Raw genomic sequence first — 24152 nt, forward strand, 5'->3', positions numbered from 1 at the left:
CTGAGTTTCTTTTTCATTTTGATGACAATGTAAATTCTGATGTAAATATAAGTGAACTCACGGATATTTTCACGTAAATATCCCCTTCCCTGACTTTCTTTTTCATTTTGATGACAATTGCTTACCATTTTTTATAGTACGAAATTGACTGGAAGATTTACCAGGAACATAGGTTGACCAAAGCGAGGCCTCTGCTTAACAAATGCTGTTCTCACAAAATTGGACTGTCAAACTTGAAAGAACCAGAGACAGCCCCAAATTTCTTCCCTTCAGAGGCAATAAAACAGCTAGTAGGGGAAAGATATTGAATGTGACCAATTTTTAATTTTGAGTGTTCCCTCCTAATGTGTTCTTCTTTACTAATCCCATGTTTACTCAAGAGGTGACAAGATGGTTTTGGAAAGTTCCTTTGCTGAGGTAAAGAAAGATGACAGTTTGAACAAATAAATAGGTTCATTATTCCCAAGAGAAATTGCTCAAACAGAGATTCAAGGAAGTTCACAATTCGCGTAATGCATGGGATGCATGGCATTTCTGTAGGAAGGTTAACAATGTTGCACAACCGAGATTGACCTGAGTGTAAACAGATTAGCAGGCTTAGAATGTTTGCCTCCAATTGCACAACTGAAGGTTGTACAGTTGAAAGATGTGTACCCAAATCCACTTCTGTCACACGACCTAGAAATTTGCACACTTTAAGCCTTTTAATGCTGTGAACGTACCTGGTACCTTCGCACAGCAAGCTGCTGTGAACGTACTTTTTCTTCCTCTCTGCTATGCTCTTTTGCCGAAGCACTCCAAAGTGTCCCTAATACGGGACCCTTTCCTCGACAAGCTCACCCTTGCTGGCCCCTCTCTTTGAACCTCCAAACAGGAGGCCTCCCTCCCCAAGAGTGACCGCTATGACTGCATGTATAAACTATTACTCAATGCCATCACCAAAAAATGATTGTTTGCATCGTGCTCCTGCTAATCAGGTAATGAAGTACGTCTTTGAACTGTGTTTCTGCGATGAGAAATAATGATTTTCTTAACTTCCCTAAAATGGCCAATTTCCTGTAGTCCGCAGCCACGTTGTTAGGAAAGTTAATAAAATAGTTAGTTTTCATCACAGAAACACCCTTCAAAGACGTACTAGATATGCAGTAGTGCGATACAAACAATAATTTTTTTGATAATCAGATGGAGTGGTTGATTTTCAAATTGCAGTCAGAGCGGTCACTTTTCGGGAGGGAGGCCCCCACTCAGAGGGTCAAGGAGACGGGCCAGTGAGGATGAGCTCGTCCACGTAATGGTCCCAGATATGCAACCCTACGAGGGTGTACCACACCCATCCTGAAAGTACCTGCTCCATGGCCCAACGAAACAAATTTTAACCTTTTCACCCCATGTGAAGAGAAGGTTTTTGGAGATTGAACAGCAGTGAAAGGGTTAAAAGGTTGCTCAACTCAGTTTTCACTGAGAATGAGAATAAACTTACCAACATATTGGCTCTGGATACTTGGGAGTCTGCCTCAGGAATGTGTATCTCAGTCTTTTGAACAGAGCATGCGAACTGTGAAGTGCCCAATATCGCATTTGGAATGCAATCCTTTTTCTCAGCAGATGATTCCAACTCATCGTCACCCTCTCCTTGGATACTCTGCAGAGTAGATAACATTGATATAAAACTCATCTTCAAAATAAAAAAATTGGTGATGCTCCAACCCTTGGTCCTGGTGTATATTATGGCATAATTATTAGACAATAATTGATATAAAAAACTCAAATTGATACTCTATCGTAAAACAATGGCATAAAAGTATTTTTTATAAACACGATGTTATTGTCCTTATTATTGGAAAGACCAATAACACAGCAATTATGTACAAACAAAAATATGATAGAAAAACTAAAAAGTTTAAAGACAGATCTCTTTGCTGAAATTCCTTAAAATTAAAAACTTTCAATAACTCTTGAAACAGCTTTGTGATTTGCTTAAAAGAAACAATGCTGATATTCCTTTAGGACTAACGGAAAGTTCCATTTATGGTTGCAATCATGAGATAGCATCAATTGCATTGCAGTAACCCTATTAATTAAAGCTGACATAAATACTGCAATGGATTCCTTTCTGTTTTTTATTAGAACAAATCATGTGAACTCCTTTTCATCACAAATTTTGTGGATGCATACATAAATGCTTTTTATAAATATATATAGCTCGGGTTAAAAAATAAGATTATTACCAATAACTGAGAAATAATATCAAATAACACAATTTTTTAAGCAAAGAAGACTTCTTTTTTAATTATATTATAATACTATCAACCAAAGCTACTCGAAACACAGTGACAATCAATATAAATTTGACTATCACTAATAGAAAGTTCGGAAAGACGTTCATTTTTGGGTCTAGGCCTTATTTTCAGGGTCTCCTGACAGTGGGTAATACTGAGAGATTAAACTGATGCCATTCGCGAAAATTTAAGAATACGTCGTAATCAATATTCTCCATTTCGACAACACATTTTAAAATCGCGGTTTAAACGATTTTTTAGAAAGAATTTCATAAATTCTTCGAGGCCTTAGGCCTCGGTTACGATACGAGCGGCAAGCGGCGAGCGGCAACCTGAGCGGCAGCGGTGGCTACGATACGAGCGGCAATTTTCTTACCGCTCATCGAATTTCCCCAGTCGTAGTGCCAGTCTATTTGAAGATGGCAAACAGTGAGGACGTCGTCAATTTATTTTTACTATCAGATAATTGTCTGTTAAAACAAAACTTAGTGTTTGGAAAGAAGAGGCGTATGAAAAGATGGGGCGTCCATCCGATAAACAAAAGAAGACGAATGTTTGGGGAATACCACCATCTAGTTCAAGGTGGTAAAGGAGAGGTGGTCTCAGTGTCTCCCGGCGAAGACCTGTGACGTCACGGCAGACACCCAGCCATACTCTACGTATGCACCGCATTAAAATTCACATTTTTGTCAACGAATATTGCGGTACATATGCATTACTGCTCTTATACCACTACTTGTGAGTTATATAAGCATTATAAAGAATGCGTTGTACGGTAGCTACGTGCGCTGACAGCTCTAATAAAGCTACAAAGAACGGACTTTAAATATCCTTTCACAGGTAGGAAAATCGTTGCACTGTTGTTATTATTTTGGGTGATATATAATTATAAAAATAAAAGTCGTTTACACATATATAGCTCCTAATTTATATTCATATGATTATCTTGAAAAGTTTTCCAAAGTATCTGAAAATAAAGGAGGAGAGAATCATGAAGTGCAAGAGGAACGGTTTATCACTGCTGATTCTCCGAACACATCTCCGTTGAAGACCTCAATAGGGATGTGCAAAAGGAACTTTTAGAATATCACCTGAGTCGGAAATTGTATTCGTATACAGCCGCTTTAACATGAATTTTATCTTCAACTAAGCTGTTATTTTCTCTTCATTCCATGTACTTATAAACTTGTGCGTTATTCGACATTTTTAAAATTTCCTTGTTAATTAGAATACTGGCAATACTTGGCACCCCTCTGCTCATGTCTCCACTATTTGTCGCCCCATGAATGTCATTATAATTTAGCGAATGTGTTTAAATTGGTCACTTTTAATCCTTATTTATGATTACAATTGACATTATTTTAAGTTGGAGGCACTGGTTATTGAGATCGTTGATCGATTTTGGTTGGGAATCGTTCAATGTTAATTTCGGTTGGTCTCTCCGCTATTTAGTGAGATATTTTCAGGCATTCTCATATAAAAATAAAGCAACGAGGATCAATAATAAGTAGGAAAATAGGGAGGCTAGCGTGATTTATAGGATCATTCTTCACATATATGTTCATTTCTGAAGGCTTTACCATCTGCGTGGATTCCGCGAAGTGTATGCTTATTTAATTTTCAATTCTATTACTGGGATAGGATCATATAGTTTATGAAAATGGTACCCAACATTAAAGACTTGGGACATACGAGTACATTCTAGGAGGCGAGAGAGGAAGAAAGAACGGTTTACTGAATCATGCATGAACTAACCAATTCCCTGATTTTTATATTTACTTACTAGTAGTTACGAAATTTTGTGTTCACGGGTTAATAAGATTGTTTTTGCAAATGGCGCTTTTAGTTGTTCTTCGGATATTTCGCTTTTTCAGCTCGGTGGTGACTAATCTGTTCGTTGGGAAATGCAAAAAATAGCCGGCGTTCAAAGTCGTCCTTTATTTATTTCATTTTTATATACAGTTAGAATATGACAGGCTATTTCATTGAACGAAATCAGATAAAAAACATATATACTACCAATCCACAGTCCTTTCATCGACATATCTAGCTAATCGGTGAGAACTTGAATAAATATGACAGCAAAAACCCGGGAATAGCACGTTGTTCCTGCCAGGCGCCCGAGCGAGGTGTCTGCCGTGACGTCATCAACGAAACGTAGACAGCGAAGTGAGACCACCTTACCTTCTATCACCTTGCATCTAGTTCAGCAGCTTAGAGAAGACGGCGAAAGGTTTTTTGAATACACAACAATGTCCATCCCTACTTTTGACTACATTTTGAACAGATTGAGATGGAGGATTGAGAAGAGAAGAATAGGTTTACGCCAACAAGTGAAGCCAGAGGAAAGACTCGTCGTTACCTTACGGCAAGATAAAACATTTCACTCTATGTTGGTTCTGACATTTAGCGTATAACCTATCCTTGAGTTTTAATTTTTCCGTCCTAAATATTGTACTTGTAATGAAAATGGAATGCAAGAAACATTCAATTATACCATTTTAAAATAATGTAGGATTAAAATGAAACTAATTTAGCCATGCTAACTTGTATTTTATTAATATGATGTCATTATAAATTTAAGAAATGAATGGGTGATGACAATGGTTGACAAGATGGGGTATAATTGCTCAATTGTGATTCATCCGAAATTACAGGTTGAGGAGATGCCATCTCTTGATTTAGTTTGAAGCTGTGCATGACTTTAGCTTGTATTTTACCCCTTAATTCCAGTTTCAAAACTGGATCTAAATGTTTCATGAATGGCAATATACTCATTACAAAGTGATAATCATCGCTTTCATCCTCTCTTTTTTGTGAATTTTTCTGAATTCCCAAAATTGCATTTAATTTCTGTTTTTCTAATTGCACCATTTCCTTCTCCAGTTCAGTTTTGGAACTGGCAGCTGATTTGGAACGGTGAAGTCTGGCATTTGAAAAATTCGTAGAATAACCGGAATTTGCACTGTCTTTAACTTTAGAAGTATTTGCAGTAGGAATTGAAGCACCAATTTCAGCATCTGGAAAGGTGGAAGTTTGATCATCTTCTTCTTCACTGTCCATATTTAGAGTGTTCTCTAATTCGTCCTTTGCTTCGCTATTTACACATTTTTCGAACGATGCTCGCAGGTTCCCGAACGTTTGGCCCGGCATCATACTATCTTTCGTGAATTGCATTGACTCAAAGAAACGCCATTTATTTTTTTGTGTAATAGCGGCTGATCCTGATTTAGGAGGTTTCTGAATCAATTTTCTGTATTTATCCTTCAAATTCTTCCATTTCTTTTTTGCTTCATCTCCTGAAAAGAATAGGAACGAATAGGTAGTGAATTAACAGCATGGAATTGAAATACAAGTATTTGGGAGAGTAAAAAGTCTCGATCTCAACCGCATTTATTCTAAGCGTTTTTATGTAAGTTACAAAAAATTAATCAAAAGGGAAGAACTTGGAAAAATCACCAATTTTATTTGTATTAACCATCAGATTTTAAGATATGAAAATAAATGAAAATTAAAAGATTCTGTCATTTCCAGGTTTTTAGCAACTGGGGCAAGTTTTAGACACTTGGCTTTTGAATTTCGACTAGGAAGAACGACAGTGAACATGATAATTTACAGTGTATGTGAAGCCATAATTGAAGAGTTTGGAAATGATTATATTCCTGAACCGACTGAAGAAAGTCTAAGGAATGTGGCAGAAAGGTACATGGAACTGTGGAAATTCCCCAACTGCGTAGGAGCAATAGATGGTAGACATTGTGAACTGAAATGCCCACCTCATGCTGGATCAGTCTGTTTCAACTATCTTAAATATCACTCAATCGTTTTAATGGGTGTGGCTGATGCTGAAAAGAAGTTCATAGTGATTGACGTTGGTGCCTTGGGAAAACAGAGTGATGGGGGAATCTTTATGGCCTCTGAATTATACCGCAGATTGGAAGCGAAGCAGTTCAACATGCCACCAAACATGACACTTCCAGGTACAACCATCAGCATTCCACCGGTTATAATAGGGTTGTTCAAGCCCATCAGAACGGCCTAAAAAAACGAATGTATATCACTTCTGATTTCGATTGGGATCAATGACAGATGCGTTGAAAAAGTAATCATGGAATTATTAGCAATCAAAATTCGAACAATTTTAAACGCCGCCAAAAACGGTCGGCCATCTTGAAATAGAGGTGATGACGACACAAGCCTGTACGGCTGGCCTGTACCCTCGATCGCTCGATGCCAAGCTGAGTACTCTGCATGCCGACTGGACATTTGCCAAGGTTTTTCCTCATTTTGAAATGGCCTATGTTGTGCATGAAGCTTCCGGATGGATCAAGGCGACATGAAATCCATTCTTCAAGTTAGGCAGGCAACGTATGTAGCGTTGACAGGAATTGAAAGTTTTGTATAGCTGCATTTGCTAGGAAACTACGTGCAGTGAACTTTCATTGTGCCTCTAGTGCAAGTGAACACAATTTGTGCCCTTAATTTACCCATAAGTGAATGATTGAATATAGACGATGAAGTAAAGAGTGAAGTGAGTTGTGAATGTAACTGCTTCGACGAAATTATTTATTTCTTCCATGCTAGTTCAATCAACCCTATACATTTCGATCTAAGGTATCTAACTATTGCATAGAGGATATGTTTCATATTTGATCTAGTTGTGCTTTAGGGATACATCGAACGCATATTAATTTTCAATCGTTTGTTCGCTTCTAAGTTCCGTTTGATTTTATTACCTATTCATTTTGAGCATTCACGAGTGTTTACATTTCACGAATTTCGTTGCGCTCTTGTTTGTTTTTGTTTTGGTCATATTTTGGTTACGGTAAGAGTAATAGTGAAATTCGAAGTTTTTTGATGTTACAATAACCGGTTTAGCTATTTGTTTCAGCCTATTCATTTCATTGTCCTCGAAATGTCAATGTGAAATAACGTAAACTGATTCTAAGTCGTTAGTGATGAGTGAGGTGTGGTGAATCTTTCGAACTTCAAGGAGTGCAAATTCTTTTAGCGTGTGCAGAGTGATTGGAAAACCGATTATCATGTTTTATTAGTGTTTTATATTTATTGTGAGTCAAGTTTTTCATTGAATCAGTTGATTCGGAATATACTGATTATATGTATCAAAAAGACAACTCGTGAAATGTGTACGTTGTAGTGCTATTATGATATGATGAGCAATAAATATGTACAAGTAAGGGTAATTTTGCTTATTATTAATCTTATTAAAGGATAAATTTGGATTTTCTTTGAACACTGATCTGGCGGCAGACGCTGGAGATCTTGAAAAAAAGTGGAATAACCCTGCTGAGCCACTTAAACAACACTGCAGTAGGGCATCTACAGGCTTGTGACGTCACACATCAATTCAAGATGGAAGTAGGGCTTTTTGGCGTAACGTAAAATTTGTCACTGTTTAAAGCCTTCTCTAAACATGTACAACGAAGAAAATAGCATAATATTATTGTCATTGCTCCTTCTGAAGCACGATCTTTCGATTTCTTAAATAAAAAAAATATGGTGAACAACCCTATTGGAGAGGAGGCATTTCCTCTCAAAACTTATTTGATGAGACCTTTTCCTGCCAAAAATCTCACGCCAGATAAAGAACAATTCAACAATTGCCTATCATGTGCTCGAAAAACAATTGAATGTGCGTTTGGGATTCTTCGCACTAAATGGCGATTTTTAGGCACTGCTCTTGAAATACCCAGCATAGAAAAAGTAAGTTTATTGGTACACACTGCGTGTGTGCTTCACAACATTGTTAGAATCAAGGATGGATCACATGATTATGACTACACTTCCTACATGAGGGGAGAATTTACCGAAGATCTGCCACGAGTACAGCCTGTATCTAGAAACCCAAGCAAAGAAGCTGTAGTCATAAGAAATAAATATAAATACTATTTTTCTCAACAGTTAAATCAGTGACACGCAGATATTTGAGCTTTTGGAAAAACAAATATGTATGTATTTCTTTTTGTACCTATAGGCACACAATATAAAAAATTATATGATAAAAACCTTCGCATTATATAATAAATAATTTAAAAATCCTATGCGAGGTATTCTTCATCCTAACATTTTTAAACCTTTTTGAAAACATTTTTTATAAGCATACCATGTCAATGTATAACTGGATCCAGCAATAACAATGTTTGATAAATCAGAAAGCCTTTAATGTATTACACATTCAGATCTAGCAGCATTAAATTAGGCTGTATGGAGTGTAAATAATGTCTTAAAATATCTTGATTGTTTTTGCAACAATTAGGCCCAAGTAGTTACAATTAATTACATCGACAGTGTGATCAATTGCATTTAATCATGAGATCATGAAGTGCTGGTTCCCCTTATTCATTCCATTTATTATTACATTCATTATTATAATACTGCAGTTGTTGGAATTTCAATTCCTCAATAATCGTGTAGGGCCTACACTGTTTTGATGATGCAATACTATTAGGTGCGCAAATAAGTTCCTGCTGTTTTTATAAGATGACTGTAGCAGTGATTTCTGGCCGATATTGACATACTGGAAACGTCATGAACCAAGGCTAGACAATTGGCAAACAAACTGCTATACAATAATGGTGAGTCTTTTACAGCATCGTATTCCAATTGCTGCGTGAATATGTCTGAGTTTGTGCCAAGTATCCGTCATTGGCGTGAAGTGTTTATTTTTTCTTCTTTTACTCTAAGAAAACAATGACTGAAGCGTATCTAGAGCTCCAAAAATTGACGAAGATGCTGCTCAACGTGAAACATCGTGGCGTAATTGGTTCCGTTGCCTCAAAAGCGGTCATTTCACTGTTGACGACCGTCCGTGTGAAGGAAGACCAAAAACCTTCGAAGACCTCATGCTGCTAAACCCTTAAAACCAGGGGCGCAGCTGGGAATTAAGGCTAGGGGGGTTCCAGGCGCAACTAATACTTGGGGGCATGGGGATATAACATACCCGCCAGGGTAAGCGGGTCTCTCCTGTTGTATAGTGTGTTATCTTGTTTTGTATTATTGTTCTTTTGTTTGGTTGATGTATGAACCTCCCAAGAGAGGGAGTCTTAGTTGTTGTTCATGTGATCATGAACATATGTATATTCATGCATGTGATCTAAAGAAGAGATCTGTATCACAAAGTATGTGATGTTTTTGTGAAAGATTCAGTAATAAAACTTGGTGGCAGCGGTGATGGCTTCGCCAGTTGGAATGTTGGCCGCGTTAAGCACTATTGGGGATATGGCAGTGAATTGGAAGAAGTTTCGGCGCCAATTCGTTACGTTTGTGGATGCCTATTACGACAAGGCAACGGAGGCCAGGAAGGTAGCGATATTGCTACATTCAGCGGGTGAAGAGGCTCAGGAAGTATACGAGTCCTTCCAGCTGGATGCTGGAGATGAAAAAAAAACTAGATATCGTACTGCAGAAATTTGACGAACACTATATTCCGGCCACCAACGTGACTTACCATAGGTATTTATTTTTCAACAGGCGCCAAGATATGGGTGAATCGTTTGAGCATTTTATGTCGACACTAAAAAATCTGAGTTTACAGTGTGAATTTGGAGCACTAACAGATAGCTTAGTAAAAGATATATTTATTAGTGGGATACAGGACAAAAGACTCCAAGAAAAGCTGTTGAGCGTTCCTAATATTGATGCTAAGGGTGCTTTAGCTTTGTGTAGATCCCACGTAGTAGTATCTCAACAGGTACATAATATTAAGAGTGAAAAGGACATGGACAAAGAACTGTTAGTTAAGGATGAGCCCAATGTTGATGTACTTAATCGAAACTGGGTTGGTGGAACGCGACAAAAAACACGGCAGAGGCAGCATCCAAAGGAACTGCGGGATACTCATAAGGGTGATGAGAGTAAATGCAAATTTTGTGGGTATGTGCATGAGTATGGCCGTTGTCCGGCATACGGCAAACAGTGCTCTCGGTGTAAGAAAAATAATCATTTTGCTAGAATGTGTAGAGCCGCAGGCGGAAGGCAGCAAGTAAACTCTATCAATGGACTCCCGGACATTCAGGAAAGTGATAGTGACCAAGAGATAAGCGAACTTTCAGTAGTAGTATCTTCAGTGAAGCAACAAATGCAGGGAGGTGGTGATTGGTACACGGCTAGTCTGGAAGTGAACCGGCAACTGTTTCAGGTTAAGGTGGACACCGGTGCGCAGTGTAATGTGCTTAGTTTGTTTCAGTACACAGCTTTGGGATTGAATGCCGGTTTATTAAAAAAATGTAAAGTGGTAATTACTTCGTTCACAAACAACAAACTTCCGGTTATTGGTAAATGTGTTTTGCACTGCAGATTTCAAGGGGTTTTTTATCCAATAGAATTTTATGTGGTGTCTCATAAGTGTGCCAATATTCTTGGGTTAAAATCTTCAGAGGCTTTGGGATTAATTTCAAGAATCGAAACAATATCACTAAGTCCTGAAGGGGTAATTTTGGCTAATTATCAGGAATTGTTCATGGCCGAGTGGGCTGTCTCCCACAACAGGTGAAAATTGTCATTAACTCTGAGGTGAAACCTGTTGTTTCCCCTGCACGGAAGATACCCTATTCATTAGTGCCCAAAGTTAAAAATGAGCTCGATCGCATGGAGAAAGCAGGTATTATAAAACCAATTGTTGAACCAACAGACTGGGTCAGCCAAATGGTAGTAATTAAAAAGAAAGATGGGTCGTTAAGGATATGTCTGGATCCTAGACCACTGAATAAGGCAATTAAGAGGGCTCATTTTCCATTTCCTACGATTGAGGAGGTAGCAACAAGGCTGGCTGGGGCAAAATATTTCTGTAAATTGGATGCTCAATCTGGATTCTGGATGCTTCCTCTAGACGAGGAAAGCTCTAAATTGTGTACATTTCAAACCATCTGGGGAAGGTATTCTTTTCAAAGACTTCCATTTGGTCTCAACTGTGCACCTGAAATTTTTCATAGGATAATTTGTCAAACTTTTGATAAGATAGATCATGTTGTCTCCTTCCAGGATGATATTTTGATATGGGGAGATACAAAAGAGGAAGTTATGCAGGTTTTAATTAAGGTGCTGGAGGCAGCAAAGGCTAATGGTATTAAATTCAATTGCACAAAGTGTGTTTTCTTGGCTGATAAAATAACTTTCTTAGGCCATACATTTGATTCACAGGGAATGTCAATTGATAAAGAGAAAGTAAAAGCAATTAATGCCTTGAAACCTCCCACTGATAAAAAGTCATTGCAAAGAATTTTAGGTATGTTTAATTATGCGTCCAAATTTATACCAAATTTTTCAGTGAGGAGTGCTCCGCTGAGGGAATTGTTAAGAAATGACATTTATTTTGTTTGGAGTGAGCATCAGGATAAAGCATTTGGTGATCTGAAGGCTGCATTAACGAAGGCACCAGTATTGGGTTTTTATGATCCTAATTTAGACCTAACATTGAGTGTTGACGCAAGTTCAATAGGGATTGGGGCAACATTGCTTCAGGAGGGTCGGCCTATAGCTTATCCTTCTCGTGCTTTGACTGACACTCAAAGTAGATATTCCCAGATTGAGAAGGAATTATTAGCCATTTGCTTTGGTGCAGAAAAATTCAATCAGTATATTTTAGGAAAGGATTATGTCAGGGTGGAAACTGATCATAAACCATTAATTGGATTATTCAACAAACCACTTCACAGAATTCCATCAAGGTTACAAAGAATGATGCTAAAGCTGCAGCCATACCGTCTCAATGCAGTGCATACTCCAGGTAAATACTTGTTCATTGCTGATACTTTGTCAAGGGATTTTTGTGCTGAAAGTTGTGATGTTGATACCCAATTTGATGATGATGTGGAAATGCAGGTAGCACTGCTGTTGGAAAATCTGCCGGTGACAAGGGAGAATTGGGAGCTGATCTCAAAGCATGCTTCCAATGATACTGTGTATTGTAAACTCAAGACTTACATTTCTAATGGATGGCCTCAGTACTTCAAAGATGTTGATTCTGATTGTAGGGCCTATTTTGAATTTAAGGATGAACTGGTTTTGGTAAAAGGAATGGTTTTTAGGGGTGATAGAATTGTAATTCCTTGTTCTTTAAAAATTGAAATGCTGAAAAAATTACATACAGGTCACCCTGGTATTAACAGAATGATGAGTCGTGCTGAAATGTCCATGTTCTGGTTAGGATGTGGGCAAGACATTAAGAAATTTGTCAAGTCTTGTCCAACTTGTCTTAAATTTCAGGATAACAAATCAAAAAATGTTTTGAAGTACAAAAAACTACCCCAATTGCCTTGGTCAGAAGTAGGATGTGATATATTTGAACTCTATCAAAAATATTATTTGGTAGTGGTTGATGCTCTGCCTAACTTTGTTGAAGTAACTACCTTGGACAATTTAAGGACTATTACGGTGGTGGAGAAAATGAAATCGATCTTTGCTAGGCATGGTATTCCCATGGTTGTGTATACAGATGGGGCATTATGTTTTGACTCTGAAATGTTTAAGAAATTTGCTAAAGAGTGGGAATTTCTTCATGTTCTCTCCAGCCCCCACTATCCAAAGTCAAACGGTTTAGCTGAGAGCGGAGTGAAGTCTATTAAAAAGATTTTTAAGAAGGCATTGGATTCAAATGAAGACCCCTACTTAGCACTTTTAAATTTCAGAAACACTCCTAGAGGCAAAGTTCACTCCCCTGCATCAAATCTAATGAGCAGAAATTTGCGCACGAATATACCGTGTAGTTTCCAAGCTTTGATTCCAAAGATTACATATGATAAAGATCGTCCCATTCTCCAGGAGAATAAATATAAATCAAAGGAGTATTATGACTGGTCTGCAAAATCCCATCCCCAGTACCGGGTGGGTCAAAAGGTCATGTTTCAAAAGAAACCAAACTCCATTTGGGTACCGGGAACTATTTTGGAAAAGGGTCAAACTCCCAGATCGTATGTGGTTGAGGGTGAGGAAGGAAGGGGAGTGTACAAAAGAAATGAAGTGAATGTGTCAGCAAGGGGAGAGCCAGTCTCCCTTCAGAAGAGTAATCTGAATGGGTCAGCAAGGGGAGAGCCATTCTCTCTTCAGAAGAGTAGTCCTGTAGTTAATACGAGGTCTGGCAGACAAGTCAAATGGCCAAGTAAGTTTAAAGACTTTGTCTGCTGATTGTTGTGTGTAGTAATATAATAGTTTCTTTTTTAAAGGGGAAGATGTTGTATAGTGTGTTATCTTGTTTTGTATTATTGTTCTTTTGTTTGGTTGATGTATGAACCTCCCAAGAGAGGGAGTCTTAGTTGTTGTTCATGTGATCATGAACATATGTATACTCGCACGCTCCGCGCGCTCGTTAAGGGGCTCCGCCCCTTAAAACCCCGGTTCCGGCTTCGCCGTCTACATTTGTGGTCGCTCGAAGACTTTTAAAGTTCGAATAATCTCACCTAAGCTAGGGGCCGGCTTGGCCGGCCAGGGGGTAGGGAGGCGCCCCACTCATTCCTCGAAACGACGTCGCCGTGCCTCGCTGAAGGGCGGCTTCGCCGCCCGAGGGTTAGCGAAGCTCCCCCTCGCCTACGCCAGTTACTCCTCGGAATGGCTTCGCCGTTCCTTGTTGTGGGGCGGCTTCGTCGCCTTGGGGTCGAGGAGCCCCCCCGCGGCTGCTCCGTTTAATCCTCATTAATGCTCTTCTCCACCGAGAGGGGTGCCCAGGGGGATTCGGGGGTTTTTATGTGTTATGCATGCGGTCACCAATCGTCCACAGTGATCACGTAGCGATGATTGTAAAGGGTTGTGCAATACGGAGTAATAGTGGCGACAAGTACCCATAAAAGAAGACTTAATGTCAAGTTTTTCATTTTTTTGCGGGAGGTTCCAACGGGAAACCGGGGGTTTTATACTTGTGTTAAACTAGTGGTCACAAATCGTGCTAAAATATTCCGTGCCGATAAGTCCTAGGGGTCCGTCTGACGATTCTTTTATTTGGAGAGGCGATTTATTAGACATTTTTGGGAGGTTTCACGGAGTTATCGGGGGTTTTAATAAGTGGTAGGGGCACCGGTTAAATTGTGACGAATACTATTCGGAAAGGCGACTTTAAAATTTATTTTTTTTTTCGGCGATGTTCCAGGAGGTGATCGGGGGTTTTCTGGTATTTTTCCCCGTATGGTTTACGGTGGCTCGCCCTCACCAAATATTCCGGATCTAGAGCTCAGAGGGGACGGGTAGTGCGGCGTAATGTTTGCGAGAAGTTACCAAATAGGAGGCTAAAGCACATTTTACAATTGGGGGGGGGATTTCAGGGGGATACCGGGGGTTTAAATGTGTGTACTCCTGGTGGTCACCATCCGTTCACATAAATTCCGCGGGGGTGAGTCGTTGGGGGCGGTGGAATAGTCACGAAAAGTACCCAAAAAGTAGACTTATGTGCAAAATTTTATTTTTTGGGGGGGGGGGGGGTGTATGTGGGTTTACAGGGGGTTTATAGATTTTTACTGCCAGCCGTCATCAATCGTCCACATCAATTCCTTAGCGTTGAGTGGTAAGGATTGGAAAAGCGGCGGAATTGTGACGAAAGCACCCGAAAAGGCTAATTATATGCATATTTTAATTTTTTAGGGGGTTTCGGGGGGGGGTTAAAGATGACGATACTAGATGGTCATATTCATTTACTGTCATATCTAAAAGAAGTATGCCCTGTGACATCCATATTTCGAGAGTAATACAATAAAAAGCAATCCAGTCCCTGAAAAAAGTGAGTAGTGCCCGCCATTTTTATTTTTTCGCGGTTTAATCCATTGAATCATTTAGACAATGTTTATGTTTTATGAAAGACAATGTATAGTTGTTTTTAACTACAAAGTTTGAAAGAAATCAGTCAGGTAAAAATTGACAAAATCTTGTGTTACTTTTGGAAATCGTAATTTTCGGTGATTTTCGGAATATTTTAATTTTTTTCCGAGTAACCAAGGACGACGAAAGAAAATTGTTACCTATATTTCGTAAACGATGTTATGAGCATGTATAATAATCATTTTCGTTGTCCTACTCACAAAATTAGGCCAACGGCAGTGGAAAATATAAAATATTTTCCAAGAAATCGATTTTTGTACGCCATTTTGAAAGCGTTTTACTTAGAAATTAACTTCAAAAATTACATAAGTAGGTGGCAACATTTATTGGCTTTCAATATATATGACAACGTTTCGTGTGACGGAAATGTTTCGCCTATGTAACGATAAATAGTAAACAATATCCCGGGAGAAATTGGAAGTGTCCGCCATTTTTAATTTTTTGCTGGTTTATCGATGGCAATTTTGTTAAAATGTTCACAATTTCTGAAAGGAAATGCATAGCTTCATGTATTAACTAAGTCCTAACAAAATCGGTCGTGTAAAACCGGACGAAATCTTGTGATAAACTTATGGAAATTGTACTTTTTGGTGATTTTTGGCATATTTTAATTTTTTTCTCGACAACCAGTGGTCACAAAGACAAATTGTTGCTTAGGTTAAATGGAAAATTATGTAAGCATATATAATAATCATTTTTGTTATCATTCACCTGAAAATAAGTCGACGGGAGCAGAAGGAATGAAATTATTTTCGAAAAACCAATTTTTGGACGCCATTTTGGCAGTCATTTTCTTTAAAAGATGCTAATAACATTGTATCATTACGTGCTCACGTTTATTAGCTTTCAAAGCGTGCATTAAGCATTCGCATAGCACGTACCGTTCGCGTGCAGTAAAATAAAAACCGAGAGACGGTCCCCGGAAAAGGCGCGATTTCGGCCATTTTGTCGTCCTAGCGACGACACGTGGCAGAAACTTCCGGTTTTCGGATTTTTCCTCCGGATCATTTCGGGTTCCCCGCACGCGTGCCAAATTTCAGCTCTCCAGCACTTCTGGAATTGGCTGGGAATTTGTATCCATGAGTCAGTCAGTCACCACGCCGGCTGTATATAGATAGGACTCGCTGTAGCTCGCTAGGGGGCTCCGCCCCCTTAGAACCCCCGGATCCGGCTTCGCCGTCTATTTTTTTTTGTCTAGAGAATTTTTTATTCCAATCATTTGACCGCAAATGGTGAACGAAAACGAACCCTCGGCTACGCCACGATCGTCTTCGGCGTCGCAATCTTCGTAATGGCCTCGTTATGCGTCGAAGCTCTGTGCACTAAGTCCTAAACATCCATTTTCCGTCCAGGGAAAATGGTAGCACCCGTTGTAGCCACCTTCGTAAGGACTCGTTCGCCGAAAGTACTATATATGTTTTGTGAATCTTTTATAAATCGAAATTATGTGATTTTTGGCATTGTTTAACATTTATCTCTTTAACAGGAGGGGATGAAAACAACCTGTTGCCAGAAATCAGTTGATGACATTGACAGTATATATAGTAATCATTTTCATTATTCAACCCACGAAACTACGTCAAGGGCAATGAAACGTATTATATTTTTCCATAAAAAGTATTCACAGACGGATTTTCTGCTGGCTTCGCAGAAACACCCATTGGAAGTTCCGTTCCCAAAATTACCGGGTTCGGGAATGGGGGGAAGGGAGGAAAACGAACCCTCTTCTACGCTACGGTCTGCTTCGCCGGCATATTCTTCGGAACGGCTTTGTCGTTCCTCGAAGCTTTGTGCACAAAGTCCTCGGGGCCGTCTTCGCCGTCTAGTGAGGAAGGATAGCGCACACCGCACTCACCTTCTCCAGCACATTCCTCGGAACGGTTTGATGTTCCTCGTAGCTCAGTCCATAAAGTTCTAGGTGTCGGCTTCAGCGGCCAATGGGAAAGATAGCACCCGCCACGTTCGTCGTCGCCAGTGAACTCCACGTAACGGCTTCGCCGTTCCTAGAAGCTCCGCTCTTATTAATCCAGTGACCAGAGGGGATGGGAGGACCCCGCGGCCAAGTTCACTCTTTTCCGAAATGGAATGCATAATTTTTTGTAAATGCAAACTTCATAAGAAATCGGTCGTAAGGTCAGCTTCCATCTTTAACTTAGAATCCCCTGATTCGGCTTCACTGTCTTAGAATGTGGTTGTCCAAAGAATTTCTATTAGAAAATTCTGACCAAAAAGTGATATGGGCCGGCTTTGCCGGCCAGGGGGTAGAGAAGCGGACCCTTGGCTGCTCCACCACCAGCATCGTCGGCAAAGTCTTCGGAACGTCATCGCCCATCCTCCTACCGCTGCCCACAAAGCCCTCCGGGGCAAAAGGGATCGAACCCCTAGAAAATCCTTTGCGGCCACCAAGGTTCGCCGCCCCCCTCGACCGCTTCGCCGTTCCCTGCCGCGGACGGTCGGAGGGAAGAATCACTAACCGCGGCTACGCCCATCCTCGTTTCAGAGATAGCATCGCCCCCCATGGGCAAGGGAATCCCCCGAAGCTGCGCTGCTAAGGCCTCTGGACGGCGTCGCCGTTCCTCGTAGGCTGCACCACGCCGCCCGGAGATAAAGGAGTCTTACCGCGGGTGCCACGCTCATTCCCCGGGACGGCGTCGTAGTTCCTCGTTGAGAGGCGGCTTTGTCGCCTCTCAACGAGGTTAAGGTCAGGTTAAGTGTGCCCCCCGGGGGTACCCCGCTTCAAACTCGTAACTGTTTCGCCGTTATTCGTTAAGGTGCGGCTTCACCGCCCAGGGGTGTTAGAAGCCTGAAAGTTCAATGGGCGGCTTCACAGTATATAGTAAAGGGCGGCTCTGCCGCCCGAGGGTTACTGACGCCCCCGCGCCTACGCCAGTTAGTCCTCGTAACGGCCGTCGCCGAGTAATTTTGTGGGTGTTTGAAGAATTTTATAAGAGCAATCTGACCGCGAAGTGCTTGTACAGAGGGGAGGGAAGCGGACCCTTGGATGCGTCACTACCGCCATTCCCGGTTAACTCCTCGTAACAGCTTTGCTGTTCATCGAACGTCTGCCCATTAAGTCTCCGGGGACTCTAGGGCTCGAACCCACTTCGCGGCCAGCTTGGTCGGTCGCCTCCCCGAGCCGCTTCGCCGTTCCCTGCCGCGGTCGGTGGGAGGGGAGAGTCGCTACCCGCGGTTGTACCGTGGCTTCGCCGATCCTCGTTTCAGGGATAGCTTCGCCGCCCAGGGACAAGGGAGTCCCCTAGAGCTACAATACACAGACCTCAACACAGCGTGGTCATTCCTTGTTGGGGGCGCCACGCGCCACGATTAAGGGAGTCCTACCGCGGCTGCCGCTCTCATTCCTCGGAATAGCTTTGCCGTTCCTCGTTAAGCGGTGGCTTCGCCGCCAAGGGGAAGAGTATGCCCCCCCAGGGTACTTCCCTCAGTCCTCGGAGAGGCATCGACTTTGCCATTCCTCTACAGGGGTTGGCTTTGCCGCCTAGAGGGCAGTGACAGTTCAGAATAGTTCAGAACTGAAAAGGGGGTGGAGGAAGCCACCAGCGGCTGCGCCGCTTGTTCCTTGGGTCGGCTTTACCGTTTCTAGTAAAGGGCGGCATCGCCGCCAAAGGGTTACTTACGCCCCCTAGCTTCGCCAGTTAGTTGAAGGGCGGCTTCGCCGCCTCGGTGGTGAGGAGCCCCCCCCGCTGCTGCTCCACTTAGCCCCCATTACGGGTCTCCTCCTCCGAGGGGGGCTCCAGTTGGATGCAGGGGTTTTAATGTGTGTGATTCATGAGGTCAACGATAATCCACATTGATTCTGTAGTGGTGATTGAAAAGGGTAGGGCAATGCGACGTAATTGCGGCGACCAGTACCCATAAAAGAAAACCTAATGACAAATTTCAATTTTTAGGTTTGTGTAATTGGGGAGGTTTAAAAAAAATACTGTGGGTGTCATATTTGTTTTCAACCAGGGGTCACAAATTGATCTCATTAATTCCGTGCCGATAGTCGTAGGGATCCGGAACAGTGGCGGAATTCTGACGATAAATACCCAAATAGGTGACCTTTCAGAAAATAATATTTAGGGAAGTTTCAAGGGGTTGTCGGGGGTTTTAATAACTCATAGGGTTGGGGAACACGGGCTGAATGGTGACGAAAACTACCCGGAAAGCCGACTTTAAAAAATTTAATTTTTCTGGGAGGTTCCAGAATGTGATCGGTGGTTTTCAGGTTTTATCCCGTATGGTTTACGGTTGCCCGCCATTAGCAAATATTCCAAATCTAGGGCTATGAGGGGACGGGCAGTACGGCGTTATATCGGCCAGAAAGTCCCAAAATGGAGAGTTAATGTCGCATATTACATTTTTGAGGGGTTTCAGGGGGATGCCTGGGGTTTATTTGGGTGTACTGCTAGTTGTCACTAGTCGTTCACATGAATTCCGTAGGGATGAGTCGTGAGGGTAGGGATCAGCGGTGGAATTGTGACAAAAAGTACCCAAAAAGTAGACTTCCAAATACAAAATTCAATTTTTTTGGAGGTGTATTGGGATTAATAGGTTTCCACTGCCAGTGATCACCAATCGTGAACGTCATTTCCGTGGCGATGAGTGGTAGGGGTTGGAAAAGCTGCGGAATAGTGACGATAAGTACCCGAAAAGGAGACTTATATGCATGATTTAATTTTTGAGGGTGTTTCAGCGGGTTTGAAGATGACGGTATTATATGGTCCCATTTATTTACTATCATATCTAACTGAGGTCACCCCTATGACATCCATATTTTGAGAGTAATACAGTAAAAAGTGAGACAGTCGCGGGAAACAAATGAGTAGTGTCCACACTTTTTTTTCCATATTTTAACTTTTTCTGAGTAATCAAGGACGTTGAAAGAAACTTAACTTCTATTCGTATAACATGTTATGAGCATATATAAATATCATTTTCGTTATCCTACACCTGATATTACGTCACGGGGATTAGGAGTTATGAAAGTTTTCCAGTAAAGAGGTGTTCATTGGTTTCTCATTGACCTTCTTGCGCTCACGAATCCCTGGAATGTGCCATGAGTCATTTAAATAAGAAATAAATGTAAATTTAATGTTTATTGCCTGCAGACGTCTTTGCTTTTCGGTATTATGATTACTGATAATGGTCTCATTAAGTCAATCCACGTATCATTTGAAAGAAAAAGAATTGCACTTTCTTATTCCTGCAGTTCCATTTCGTTTTATACCTGATTTACACTGAATTTATAAATAAATATCCCAACAAGGTTCAATTTGAGCGTTTTTTGCTTACTGTCCCCTTGACGACCATCAATACTGTTAATGCCGTTTTCATCATCTTTATATCACACTAAATTATAAATGGCATGTTCCAAATATTGGAAAACTTTGTTTTTCACATATACACAATTTTACGTTACACGTTTTATCACATGGTAAACCATTCAGTTTGTTTGTGTTGGCTAAGGATGGATTTACTATAAATACCGTACACTTCATCGCACTAATAGAGAAAAATATCGGGCAGGTAATGTCCCATGAGTCAACTCCATAAGAAATACATGTAAATTAAATTTTAAATGCCTACAAACGTATTTGTTTTTGCATATTAAATTAAGTGATAATGGTCACATTAAACTAAGCCACATGTCATTTGAAAGAAAAAGAATTGCACTTTCTTATTCCTGCAGTACCATTTCCTTTTCTATCTGATTTACACTTAATTTAGAAATAAACATCCAATAAATGTTCAATTTTATCGTGTTTCGCTTACTGTCCCCTTGACGACCGTCAATATTGTTTATGCCGTTTGAAATATCTTTCTATCACACTAAATTATAAATGGCATGTTCCAAGGAGATGTATTACTACCACTTTCAAGCGAAACTTAAATCTGCTCTAGAAAAATTTTCCCTTATATTTGATAAAACAAATAATGCACTGTTAAAAAATCTTTGGGACTACGAACCTCCGCTGAAACCAAACACCTCCTCCGCAAATGTGCCCTCAACCCTTCCCATATCCCTATCCGCTAATTCCCTGTCCAGTATTATTATGCCATGACTCTTTTAATCTGTAAAACGTGATCAACTAATCTGCCTGCAACATTACTAAACGAAACACCCAGGAGACAGCTGCAAAGCTGGGAACTGCGGAAAACAATAACGAGAAATATACTTGGACTTGGACCTATTACTACCACGAATCCATATTATTCCGACAGATGTGCCAATTGAATAAACACGGGTTCAATTTCTAATTAAATTGGCAATCGCAATGTAAATAAATCTGAAGGAATCTATGGAATGCACACTTTGATCGTTAATTACTTCGACTATATTCACGCGAGAGGTGGCAATAGGAACGCGAAAAATCCAGACAGAAATTTAAACCTTAAAAATTTTAATTCAAAACCATTTTCATAACCGTAATTCCAAATATTGTGGTCCACTTAGGTTGTTCGGCATTGTTGTCACTATCATTATCCATAAAAATTTAAATTCCAAAACATATATGTACATCACTGTTACGCAAGAGAGGGCATCAAGAAGAAAGAGCAGTGTTAGTTAGACCAAACCCGCAACCACTCACTGAAGATTTTTTCATAAACATTTTCCACATAAATTTACATTCAAAACCACATTCACCACTGCTGCGCGGGGTATTGTACCAGGAAAGCAAAGCAGTATGGGTGCGACAGCCAGTTGGGCTTTTTTATATACAACATTAACAATAACAATTTTAATTCAAAACCATTTTCATCACCGTAACGCGGATTATTGTGGTCCAAATTGGTCGTTTGGACTTTCTGTTATGTAGTAATGCGTGGAATAAATACGCAGTTATTCCGGTTGGAACAACAATAGAGTGCACATTTCATTTAAATCAGTGTGTTGTTTAACTACTTAATTTGAATGAAGTTATTTAAACTCCCCTCGAAAAGTTATATCGCTACTTCAAAACCGCTTTCACTTCCACTCCATGGTAAAAATCGAGCGCTTGCCTGAGAGTAGAGGTAGCGTCAACGGAGAGTTCCATACATTTCATGTGTCTTCATTGATAATCGGTTCACTCTCCGAAATTCCTGTACCCCAAACACTCGTCCCTAACTCCTACGCGTGAGTGCACGGAGGGTAGGTACCTCTCAGCACCGCTGACGCTTTCCAGATTGGCAGTTTTGCATTGTTGCTATGAAGTAAGACGTTAAATAAATAAACAGTTATTCGGGACGGGACAACAATAGAGTGCACATTGCATTGAATTCAGTGTGTTATTTAACTCTTTTATTTTAATTGAATGATTAAAATTCCCCTAAGATCTCTGAAGTATATATTAGGAGAATGTGTTGAAAACAGTACATAGTTGCATTCATATCTTTCCTTGTTCAGCATATCTTTCGATCTAATCTTTCATTTGCCGAGATTAATCATATTTATTAATCGCATGATTTATGGCAAGGGGTAGCTAGGAATTAAGGCTAGGGGGGGTTTCAGGCACAGCTAATGCTGGGGGGCTTGGTGGTATTGCATACCCGCAGGGTTAGCGGGAGGTGCGTAGGCCTTCCGGCCGCCTCCGCCGGAAAAAATTGAGATAAATGGTTCGAATTGGCGATTTTTACGCCCTTCCGAGGGATCTGTGAGCTCCGGGGTGGGGGATGTTATCCCCCAAAACCACCTCGCTGCGCCTCTGATCGGTGGCACTCCTTGGCAGTGGTATACTGCACTTAATATGCATAAAATAGTATAAGGTACAGTAGTCCAATTTGATTCTATAGTGATTATTGGAAAGGGTAGGGCAATGCAGCGTAATGTCGTCGACAAGTACACATAAAAGAAGACCTAATGGCAAATTTAATTTTTATGGGGGGTTTCAACGGAATACCGGGGTTTTTATAATTGTGATCAACCAGTGGTCACCAATCGTTCTCATTTATTCCGTGCCGATAAGTCGTAGGGGTCTGGAACAGTGGGGGAATTCTGACGATAAATACCGAAATAGGCGAGCTTTCAGAAAATAATCTTTTTGGTAAGTTTCACGGGGTTATCGTGGGTTCTAATAACTCGAAGGTTTGAGGAACAAGGCATAATGGTGACGAAAACTACCCGGAAAGGAGAACTTAATAAATTTTATTTTTCTGGAAGGTCCCGGAGGTGATCGAGTGTTTTCAGGTTTATTTTCCCGCATGGTTTACAGTGGCCCGCTATTAGCAAATATTCCATATCTAGAGCTGTGAGGGGACGGGCAATGCGGCGTAATGTCGGCCAGAATGTCCCAAAAAGGAGAGTAAATATCATATTTTACATTTTTTAGGGGGTTCAGGGGGATGCCTGGGGTTTATATGGGTGTACTGCTAGCGGTCATCAGTCGTTCATAATGAGCATATACTTATAAATGAAATATTCGTTATCCTAAACCTGATATTCCGTCGCGGGGAAAACGAGTTATGAAATTATCCAGTAAAGAAGACTTGATTGGTTTCTTATTGACCTTATTGGGCTCATGAGTTCCTGGAAGTTCCAAGGAGATATATTACTACCACGAATCCCTATTATTCCGACAGATGTTCCAATTGAATACATATGAGTTCAATTTCTAACTAGATTGGCATTCGCTCTGTCAATAAAAAAGACCAAAGTACGTCTGTTTGTGGCTTAGATATTGGAAGAAGATAACAGAAATCTTATATCACAATTCACGTTCTATCATAAAAATTTCAAAATGGCACGCTCAATAACAAAGGAGAAAATGAGACCTATCGATATTATTTTATTTCGATATATCTTCATGAAGGACCATTACTCATCAACATAATTTGCATGCACGTAAAGAACGTTGCTGTATAAGCAAATCATTAAAAATTCTATCCTAGTAACTATGTAAATAAGTCTGAAAAAGACATGTATCGAATGCACCCTTGGATCGATTTTATCTTCGCTTCTAATTATTCGATCCGCTTGATTTAACTTTTGCCAGATTGAGTACGTCAACTTTAGTATTAAATTTGAATTTCGTAATCATACCTTGAATAACGAAAAAGTTATTAGCGAATAAA

The 24152-nt window shown here is 40.4% G+C and overlaps 1 protein-coding gene across 1 annotated transcript in view; it reads right to left on the minus strand.

Annotated features, from left to right (window-relative positions):
* LOC124173100 overlaps positions 1–24152 on the minus strand; it is a 107725-nt gene that overhangs the window by 8368 nt on the left and 75205 nt on the right. The window contains exon 3 of the mRNA XM_046552611.1: positions 1481–1642. Coding sequence (XP_046408567.1) covers positions 1481–1642 — 162 coding nt within the window. The remainder of the gene's footprint in view (positions 1–1480; positions 1643–24152) is intronic.

The sequence above is a fragment of the Ischnura elegans genome (assembly GCF_921293095.1).
Source record: "Ischnura elegans chromosome 13 unlocalized genomic scaffold, ioIscEleg1.1 SUPER_13_unloc_4, whole genome shotgun sequence".
In the NCBI taxonomy this organism is placed as follows: domain Eukaryota; kingdom Metazoa; phylum Arthropoda; class Insecta; order Odonata; family Coenagrionidae; genus Ischnura; species Ischnura elegans.